Source organism: Temnothorax americanus, unplaced genomic scaffold (assembly GCF_048541705.1).
Source record: "Temnothorax americanus isolate GAGA-0224 unplaced genomic scaffold, ASM4854170v1 Scaffold176, whole genome shotgun sequence".
Classification (NCBI taxonomy): domain Eukaryota; kingdom Metazoa; phylum Arthropoda; class Insecta; order Hymenoptera; family Formicidae; genus Temnothorax; species Temnothorax americanus.
In genome coordinates, this window is record NW_027509314.1 from 29,127 (window position 1) to 40,520 (window position 11,394).

The following is an 11,394-nucleotide window of genomic DNA, read 5'->3' on the forward strand; positions in this document are numbered from 1 at the left end:
TATTATAATAAAGATATTACACATGTGTATTTCATATTTTTTATGTACTTTATATGTATTTCATATTTTTCAAACATTTTACATGTATTACATATTAGATATTGCATTTTTTTTATATTAAAAATAAAAAATACAGTTTACACAAATTAAATAACATTGTTCTTATGTATCCATGAGTTGTGCGATCCATCGAATCCCAGCCATTTAACGTAAACCTCGTCGCCCCTCCTGCGCAGTACTTTCTCCACGAGATACACGTCTGGATAAGTCGCGCGATGCAACTCGTGCTCGTAGAACCCTCCAGAGACGGATTTTCCACGATAGTCCTCGAGTAGATAGGTTACGGGATTGGTACGCTGCACTTTAACGATCTTAAACACCTCGGTGGTCCAATTCGGTGTGTAGCCCTTCTCGAAAATTGTTTTGTATTTGCTAACGCGCACCGAGTCACCCACTTTGAATTTTGCCGGACCCGCGATCTTTATCGCGCTGTACACCGTAGCCAAGAGTCTTTCGGCTTTCGCGGGGGTAACGTCGACGGGTCGCATGCCGATGGTTCGATGCTTGCGCGCGTTGTAATCCGACACGAGTCGCGGCAACGCGTCGACCCACTTGTAATTTCCGTTGAGCGTAAACATCTTCCACATGTTGTTTTTTAACGTACGATTGAATCGCTCGACGACCGACGCCTTCAACACCGAATACGTGGAATAATGATTGATGTCGTGTTTTCTCACGAGACGTTGCACGTCGGTGTTGTAAAATTCCTTCCCCATGTCGGTTTGTAGATTACTAGGGCACCTCCCGCTGCGTCGAATTATCTCAGCGATAGCGTCGGCTGTCTCGCTGCCGCCTTTACCCTTGAGCGGCACGGCCCACGCGTACTTGCTCAACACATCGATGACGGTGAGTATGTAGTGGTAGCCTCCGTTGAAACGCGAGTACGGACGCATCTCGACGATGTCAGCCTGCCACAGGTCGTCGTACCCTCGCACTATGACGTGTCTGCGGGGAAAATTTCTTCTCGCCGGAGCGTGCAGTTCGTCCACCAACCGTCGCTTTTCAATATTTTTATCCGCATCGGTCGATTTTAACGGTCTCATGTTTCGTTGTCGCCGTTTCTGCTTCTAGTGCATCGTTCGTAGCAGTTTCCAAACAGTTTGTACCCGCTTCTGAACAGTTCGTAACCGCTTCTGAACCATTCGTAACCGCTTCTGAACCATTCGTGAATCGTTCGTTGTCGCTCGTCGTCGTCGTCGTCAGTTAACTGCTTCTTACCACTCATCGTCGTCGTCGTCGACGTTCTCTAGCTGTTTGTAGCCTTTCCTGTCTCCGCGTAGTTCGCAGCTGTTTCTAAACCGCTCGTAATCGTTTTTAAGCTGTTTTTGAACAGTTCGACAACCGTCCGACAACCGTTCTCGAACCGCTAGACAGCCGTCCGACAACCGTTCTCGAGTCGTTCGTTGCCGTTCCTCGCCGTCGTTGATGAACCGTTGCTTCTCTTCACTCGACGCCTTTCGATAGTCGTTTCTGCTGAACCGTTTGTCCATTCTTGTTCGTTGTCGCGTCCGATTCAACAATAGTCGAATGGCGAAGCTTGTTTATCGCAGTCCGTAACGCTTGCAGATCTTTCTCGAACGCAGTCAGCTTCTCGTCTGATTCTTTTCGTTGATTGTTCAATATTTTAAAGAATTGATCAACGTACAGTTTGTTAACCGCGTCACCGTCAGTCTCAGGTTGCGCTACGCGACGAATCTTGCGCGACTTTGCGTCAAAGTCCGTGGCGGCGCGACACAGAGCGTTATTGCGCACGAAATTTCTCATTAATCCGTTCCACCGATGGTACGAAATGGCGTTCGTAGCGTCTCCGCTGTACTCGAACAATCCAAATTTGTTGATAGGCATTTCGACGCTGATTGAACGGATCGCCGTCGCATGGTTTAATTTATAATAAGCCCGGCTTCGCGAAGTTCCTCGATGATCGACATGATCTCGTTGTCGTGGGCATTGTTGCCAGCTTGACGCGAAGCGTCGAGCAATCGCAGACGATCCACCAGCTCGTTGGGGTCGTCCCAGTGCACGTAGTCGATCTTATTGTCGGTTAGCGTCATCGCGCGAGGCATGGATAATCCCTTTCCAGATTTTTTCTTCTTGGATTCGGTAAACATCAACGGTGAGATTACAAATCGATACTTGAATCCCACGTTGCCCTTTAGTCGCCCGAGAGGATCGTGCTTGTATTTGTGAGCACTCGTTGCCAATAATATGCTCCTGTACTTGATCTTATCGTCCTCCGTGTAGATCGGGTCATCGGGTATTTTTTTGAAGATCAACTCGTAAATACCGGGTGTGCCGGCGTATCGTACGCCGTCGATATAAATGTTATCCGCTTTGTCCACGTCAAAACTTTTATTACCGAGCATCAATTTATTATTGCCGAGATAAACGCCGTACGCTATGTCCATCGATGGACAGGCGCCCAAAACATCTGCGATGTAAATTCGGCTCAGTGGACCCAAGTGATCTTCCAACGATTCTATAAACCATTTTCGACCCTCCGACGTTTGCAACCGATTATGAACGGTCGTCCTGATCGAGTCGTCCGTGGTTTCGAAAACATTCGCGGTTTCAAGAAATTCGGGATTTGTACGTTGCACGGTTCGCGTCGGTGTAGAGGTTATCGGTGTAGAGGTTATCGGTCGTTTCGATTGAACAAATTTACACGGTGTCGATGACAGATCCGGCCAGGAGTCTGATCGTTTCTTCTTTCTTTTCGGTGTAACATCCTCCTCCTCCTCCCCGCGCTGTTGAACGGATAGCGGTTCGATTTTCGCGTCAGCGTCGCTCTCCGTCGGCTCCTCTTTTTTCACCGCGATCAAGCTCGAGTTGTCAACGATCTTTTTCAACGGCCCGATGAGAGGTTTAAAGTGCGTGTCCAACTCAATGTCCTTCTCGATCTTACCGGTCTTCAAAGCGCGAAGTTTCTTGCGAATCGAATTACTCGTCTTTGCAATCTCTTTCACGACCTTCTCGCGTTCGCGAATCGTCTCGCTTTCGTCGATCGCAGCCATCGCGGAAAAAAAAGCAGAGTGTCGATCTTTCTCTCTGTAATAACGCTAATGTTTCACCTCCGACGAGGTATCGGCAACGACTGATCGCTTTTACGGTATCGCGAACACGTTAAATCCTTTTCTGTATCGGCCGTTCGAAAGCGCGCTGTCCTTGTCTATCACTACGAATCCGTACTTTTGTTGCCAACAATCGTGGCACAACGAGCAAAATTTATCGTACGACATGTCGGTATTCACGTGATCGTTGTACACGTGTTTCAAATTGGTACCATCCTGTTTGAACAGGATCAGCAGATTCGCGTTGTCCCGTATCAGTTGTTTAGGTATTCTCACGTACGTCTGACAGAGATAAAAGGAGTCGACGCTCGAGTGCCTGCTCATTGAGAAATACTCTCTCACAGCGTCTTGCTTATCGCACGCCACGTCATCGAAGACGAAGATCGAGTTTGGACGTGCGTCGCTCGGTGGAATGACGTCACTGTTATTGGAGAACGTAAAATAGCCGATTTCGTCGATCGATGTCAACAAATTCTCCAAATATCGATATTTCGGCTGTTGCAGCGATTTCGAGTACACGTACACGTTTTCGAAACGTACACCGTGCGGACTTTCCAGCAAGCTGATCAGAACGTTGGTTTTACCGCAATTCGAAGGGCCGCAAATGATCGCGCGTATAGTAGTCGGTAACATCGTACCGTGCTTGCGTTTCTCCACGTTGCCCCCCATCGACCGTGATCTGTCGTCGCAATTCGTCACGCGAATCGCCAACGGTTGTCGCACGAATCTCATTTCTTTCCACACTGCCGACTTTCTGGCTGACTCGAACGCCTATTTATAGGCGAGCGGAACCGCGAATCGCTCAGTAGCAAAAATGTTCGTCCTACTGTCGAGATCTTCCGATATTCGCGACTTGAGCGCCGAACAGCTGCAATTTGTGCCGAAAGCCGTTCTGCGGAAGCTCGAAAACGCATTACCGCGAGAGATTCGACTCTCGGAGAGAGAGCTGCCGCTACAGCCGTTTGGGCGACCATGAAGGCTAAGACGAAGCTCGGAATGGGTTTGAAAACGAAAAAATCGAAAACTGCAAAGAAAAAAATCTAACAAAAAAACGGATACTTCCGACAGCGAAACGAGGCGGCGTATTGCCGATTCTACCGTTGTTGGGACTTCTCGGCTCTCTGGCTGGCGGAGCGGCGGGAGTCGTAAAGGCCGTGAACGATAACAAAGCCGCGCGGCGTCAGCTGGAAGAGATGCAACGTCACAATCGCGCCGCGGAAGGTCGCGGACTTTATCTCGCTCCGTACAAATACGGACGAGGGTTGTATCTCGGCCCGCACAAACGCGGGCGAGGAGTAGCGTCAAAAATGAAAAAAAAAAAACGTCAAAAAGACGTTAAATATGCCCGCGGGTATTACGACTAACGTACAATTGAATCGATTGGCAAGGCGTATGCGCGTACCGTTCTTTAGAGGTGTCTTCATGCGTGATTCGTTACCGATCGGCGGTGTACGTCGAAACGAGAGCGGTATCGTGAATTTGGACGACGCAGCGGGTCCCGGTACTCATTGGGTAGCGTACGCGAAGAGGGAAGATCGAGTCGTATATTTCGACAGCTTCGGCAATCTTCGACCACCGAAAGAATTGGTGCGATATTTCGGGCCGAGCGTGACGAAGATCGAGTACAATTGCACGTCTTATCAGCGATACGATCAGAACATTTGTGGACAATTGTGCCTGCGATTTCTCCGGACGATCGAGGCCAAATTTAATTAGCGGAGGTGCGCCTGGTGACTCAGTTTCGTTAACGGTTTCCGCGACATGTCTATAACGTTCACGTTGACCGGGAAGAGCAGGCATTTCCCTCGCGGAGCATATTTTCCCGCGTGGATTCTGAGCGACGGTGATACGACTCGTCTTCTAAAGTGCTTTGAGAACTTTATCACACGATTTCGAACGTGAATGCTTCGAACAATAAATTTTATTTCGACGAGGATGAACGGAAAATTACGATTCCGAGGGATCGTACGAGAAGATTACCAAGCATAAATGAGTTTTTGTGAAACGCGAAATTTAACGAAAACGCCCGCGACGCGTAAATCGTTCCAACGATTTGATGTACGTCGGTCAGGATATATCGCGCGAGAGGGCGACGCTGCTCGAACGGCTACGAAGACGCGGCAAGCGGATACCCGATAGTGCTCGCGCAAATACAATACGAGAAGAGCGAGATAAGTGCTTGCTCGTTTTCGAGGGGAGGAGAAGAGATCACCGTCAGATTGCACGTACGACGGCTACAGCGATAACGCGCGACGTGTGACATGCTCGTGTTGAACGACTCGGAGCACGCGACAATAAGAATATCTTTACGACTGCGACGATCGACGATATCATCAAATCGACATTCGGTAGCGTTAAAACTGAGACGAAAACAGAGACGAGAAAGAAGCTCAACGCATCGAACGTTAAATTTTTACAATCTCTGGGATTCGCGGTACGAAACATCTGAACGATGACTGAAATTCTTAACATCGGAGGCGAGCCGGTCTTTGACGATCGCATCGTCAAGATCGAGACTCACACGTACAACCCGTACGCCAACACAACGTTCGAGTATAGCGACGAAATACGAATACCCATACAACAGCAGGATCTGTATACGTTGCCGTGCGAAAGTTTTCTCTACGTCGAAGGAACATTGACGGTGACCCGAGCAGCCGGCCAAGCCGATGACGTGGTATTGGGGAATAATTGCGTCGCGTTCATGTTCGATGAAATTCGATACGAGCTCGACGGTGTGGAGATTGATCATTGCAGAAACGTAGGAATAACCAGCACGCTCAAGAACTACGTAACGGTATCGTCCGACAGAAGCGTGATCCTGCGAAACGCGGGCTGGGAACCGCATAATAACGCGAACGGATACTTCAATTTCTGCGTACCGCTCAACCTGTTACTGGAATTTTGCGAGGATTACAAACGCGTGGTGATCAACGTTCGTCACGAATTAATCTTGATACGATCGCGCACCGACAACAATTGTCTGATGGGAAGTCTCGCGTTGGAGCCTACTGTCAAACTCGTCAAGATACAGTGGCGAATGCCTCACGTGGTATTGAGCGAGGTCAACAAGCTGTCGATGCTGCGCACCTTGGAAAACGGACGGGACGATATCTAAGTATGGGTTTCCGTTCGTGGGATCTGTACGAGTATCCCCTGTTGCAGAACACGACCAAGCACTCGTGGGCCATTAAAACCGCGACTCAGCTCGAGAAACCGCGATACGTCGTCTTCGCTCTGCAAACGGGTCGGAAGAACGTCATGTCCGCGGACACGAGCCGATTCGACGACTGCAAATTAACCAACGTGAAACTCTACCTAAACTCGGAAGTCTATCCGTACGACGATTTGAATTTGGACTTTGGTAAACACAGATGGGCGATTCTGTACGATATGTACGCGCGTTTCTGCAAGGGCTATTACGGATACGAATATCTCGAGCCGAGTCTCACCGTTTCGACTTTTCTACGTAACGGCCCGTTCGTGATCATCGATTGCTCTCGACAAAACGAATCCGTCAAAAACGCCACCGTGGATGTCAGACTAGAATTCGATTGCATGGAGAACGTACCGCCGAATACCTCCGCGTACTGTCTCATCATACACGATCGCGTGATCGAGTACAATCCGTTGACCAACGTAGTGCGCAAAATAGTCTGAGTGTTCGCGGCAACGTCGACGAAAATTTTGTCTTTCTTTAACCCCCGATACAAATTTATGCGAGGGGAAAAAGGGGAGCAGGATATAAAAATCAGAGTGTCGCGAAACGCGCGTCATTCCTCTCGATTCACGCATCGAAGAAAGAGAGATATCTCTTCATGTCCGCACCAACGTTCGTCGACCTGCAAGGTTTCGTCGTCGGGATGAAATTTGTCGTAAAGGAGGCGGCGGTGCTGAAAAACGGGGCCGTTCTGGCGCATTACATCTTTACATGCCCCATGCCGTGGAATCTCCTCACAAAATCCGACAAATCGTGCGCTTCCTGGTTGATTCGCAATCACCATGGATTACGATGGGAAGACGGAAACGTGCCGTACAGCAAGGTGAAGCGTTTAATTACATCGGCCGTGCTCGGTGAGGAAAAGGACGACAACGATGACGACGACGACGACGATGACGACAAGATGCCGACTCTCGTGTACGTCAAGGGATGCCAGAAACGAGAATGGCTGGTGGATCTGCTTGAGAATAAAGCGAGAAACCTAAACATCGAGACTCTGGATGCGGATTACGAAGATATCGAATCTTTAAATATTCTAGATGCTACCAATACTATGCGATGTGGAAAACACGTTAAAAATTGCGCGTTGCAAAATGTATTAAAAATATTTAACTGGTGGTCGAAACGCCAGAAAGAATTGTCATCTTTTTAAAAAATAAATTTTATATGTATTTGTAAATTTTACAATGTTTTATTTCCTTTCCCCCATTAATCGATAGTGTACAAAAATTAAAGAATAAGTAGGTATCGTGACGAATTCTAACTCGATAGCTTCGATATCAGTTTTAGACGAACATGTTTGAACATGTTTCGCGGTTGATGTCCTGTGGAGGGGGGAGGGGGGATATACGTCTTAATAAAAAAAAAACATCTTACCTTAATTCCCTCTCCTAAAATTCAGAGCGCTAATTGGGCGTTCCAGAAACATTAATTCCCCCTCCCCCCCTTCATCATAGTTTTGTAAGTTGCCGCGTATATTCGATTAATTTTTTATACGACTAGTCTCGTATCGACTGCTTGTGCGAACGGTGTTCACTTCTCATAACCGAGAGAAAGAATGTATTCCGCTGAAGGAAGCAACGGCGGTAACAGCATTGGCAGTAGACGTATGAATTATTACGTGCCGATTCCCGATGTTGAAACTCCAACGTGTGAAAACAAGTAAGTTTTGTATAATTTATAGAGCTTTATATTTTTTTATATCTTTTTTGCGAATTGTATTATTTTTGAAAGTAATCTCATTATTTTTTTTTTATATAGCATTTCGTTGGAGCGTCGCGCGGTTCGTATACTAGGCAGACGATACGCATTGACAGCAACAGCTTATAAATATTTGGATATTGGGATCAACGTGGGACCTATGTCCTCTGTGGATATACATATTGGCGATAACCGAGGTAATCAAATAATTCTGCCTCATGCAACGTGGGTGACGTTCATCGAAAGACGTGCGGATATTCAGCAACTCGTGCGGTCACCATCGCATGCAGGACCATCATCGCTAGCGTTTCGAGATCTCGAACTCGTTAAAATACGCGACGCAGATATTGTAAAATTTGCCTCGTGCGACACCAGCTTGTACATGAAACCGTCAACCGTACTCTTCTTGTTCAAACTAGAACATTGCGTCGAGAATGTGTATTTTCAACTGTGTCAAAATGTTCATGGCGTAAGTGAAAAATTTAAACAATTTGTAATCATTTTACGCCAAAATTGTATCACCGATAAATGTAACGCAGTTAGAATCTTGCGTGAATTTTATGATAAGAATTCAATTATTGATTGTGAACTGTTGGCGTATGCTGCAGATAATATTGTACATGATGCATTACATGAGAAATAAAAATGTATATATATATATATATATATATATATTAAAATGCATATCACTGTATCTAAAATTATTTTTCCTTCTCTCAATTATTTATTATAATGAAAAGAAACGCGCGAACGGGGGCCGGGAGCGAGAGAGAACGCGCGCGAGAGAGAACGCAAACGGAGGACGGAAGCGAGAGAGAACGCGCGCGAGAGAGAACGCAAACGGGGGACGGGAGCGAGAGAGAGACCGCGCGCGAGAAAGAGATAACGCGAACGGGGACCGGGAGCGAGCGCGCGAGGGAGAGATAACGCGAACGGGAGCGAGAGAGAACGCGCGCGAGAGAGAACGCGAACGAGAGGACGGCGCTTTTGTAATACCCCCGCGCCGATAAAGTGACAACCCTCCCCCCACCCGGCGGTACCCTTTGTCAATGCGATATGTTTATTAATATTTAATAAACATGTCCCGACACGCTCGCCGACCCCCCCCCGCTCCCCCCCCCCAACAAGTCGTCCCCCCCGCCCCGCCCCGGCTGACCCCTCGCCACCAAGTCGTCCCCCCCCCGGCTGACCCCTCGCCTACGAGTCGCCCCCCCCCCGGCTGACCCCTTGCCACCAAGTTGCCCCCCCCGGCAGACCCCTCGCCACCAAGTCGTCCCCTCCCGGCTGACCCCTCGCCTACGAGTCGTCCCCCCCCGGCTGACCCCTCGCCTCCAAGTTGCCCCCCCCCCGGCAGACCCCTCGCTACCAAGTCGACCCCCCGGCGCCTTCCCCCCCCCGCCCCTCACCCCCCCTCGGAGCTCCCGAGGTAGATCTGTTATTGATATATCTACTGAAAAGCGTTGCTAAAACCATGCATATATGATACTGAGTATCGGTTTATATAACAGTTTCTGAAGATTTATTTGAATAATACATTTAAAGAAACTTACCTGAAAAATAATTTTCCCATCTTCAGCGATAATTTTTTCCGATTTTATATCATTTTGATTGAAATGTTTTTCACAAACACAGGATTTTTCATTCAAAGCACAACCTAACCTTTCCGACCACACTTGAATATTATTTTTGGGCACCGAAAAAATAGTAATTTTTTCGTGTTCATGACGTCGATGACCACTTTTACAATACGAAACTGCACATCTTCGACCCATCTTGTTTGAATAAAAAATTCAATAATTAACGGAAAACGATCTACAAACAAGGTTAGTGACCTTTACCATCTGTACTGGTTGGGCCACGGTGTGAACGTGAACTGTTCGTGGTGCATACCCACACAAATACCTAATGTCCGTGTGGCCTACGTACGGCTAGCGCTGCTGGCGGATTATTGTGACAACTCTTCAGTAAGTGCGTCAAGCTCTCACAGTAGAAAGATAAGCCGTGACATCACCTTCCTTTCTTACACCGTGGGGTGGTTCAAAGGACCGGAGGGGCAATCCCCTCACGAATGCAAGCGAAATTAAATGCAAGTAAAGCGGGATAAATCAAGCGAACCGACTCACCGTATCGCAGCCCGGCGCTTTCCTGGGATGGTCTCTCGGCCGATCTCGTCTCTCCTCTTGGGTGGCGAATTGATAGCAAGCGGGAGGCGTGCAGGCAGACAAGGTAGCGGGCAAGCAAGCAAGCGAGCAGCAAGCAAAACAAGGCAGGCAAGCAGGCAAACGCCGTTCTAACGACTTCGTCGAGCACTCGACTGTGGCTGATGCTCCGTCTTATTCTGTCGGCGATTCTAACGGGAGTGTCGAGTGTCGAGTGCTCCGGCACTCTCTCGGCTCGCGCTCCTGGAAGTACGGCGCGAACAAGTACTATTGTCCTAATAATTGGGCCTGCCACCCGTGGGCGGGCAGCACGAGTCGGGTGAGTCGCGCGAGTATTGACACCTGTCGCGGTCCGCCAACGTTTCGCGCAAGTCTCAAACCGACGGTAATTTTACGATTATGAGCTTACTGACTAATATACGAGTATCAAGCGCAAATCAACCATATCAATATTATACATGTGTAACTAACTACTATCTTACAATTATGTACACTATTTACATGTGAGCTCCAACCAAATACAATTGCTCATGTGCCGTATTTTTATATAGTAATTATTAATTTTGTAAATAGAGTTGTTTGACGTACATTTCTGTATTACACTCACACTGCTTTATTTAAAATTAATTATAGTCATTTAACCTAACCTTGTGACCGCATGCGTTGCGTCGACCAACCGACGGGGATAACGATGGTGGTGCCGCGGGTAGCGACGCCTGACGAAGGAAACGAGCTGGACGAAGGGTTCCGGAACACACCGTCGGGGGAAGAAACTCCGGAGAACGGGGAAAATGCCACGGCCACGGCAAGCCCTCCCATAGCGCTCCGAGGACGGATCACGATAGGGAACCCAAGCCCCATGATATTATATTGTAGTTTACCGGTTAGTGACGAGTAAAGATACGTATATCGTTTTGATCCGTCCGACGCACCTAGATTTAAGATTGGCGACCGGTCGCCGAGCAGCGGCTCGTTTCATAACCAAATAAATACGTTTATCTCTCAATTTATCTTCCATTTGTTTTGATTCCGAGGCAATAAAGTACACGGTCCGAACCGCGGAGTCACAAAATAAGTAACCAGCGAAGGAGCGACGCGATACGCTCACCGGATCGTAAGTTAGCGCGACAGGGTACCTGTTTGGGCGTCGCTTTCCGACGGTCGCCCTGAATCTGGATTCCGCTCA

At 48.1% G+C, this 11,394-nt stretch overlaps 1 protein-coding gene across 1 annotated transcript; it reads left to right on the top strand.

The window, feature by feature from the left end:
* Positions 1-5,580: 5,580 nt before the first annotated feature.
* On the top strand, positions 5,581-6,246 carry LOC143896054 (uncharacterized). Its single transcript, XM_077403603.1, has one exon. The coding sequence runs from the start codon at positions 5,581-5,583 to the stop codon at positions 6,244-6,246; it is 666 nt and encodes a 221-aa protein (XP_077259729.1).
* The last annotated feature ends 5,148 nt before the right edge of the window (positions 6,247-11,394 follow it).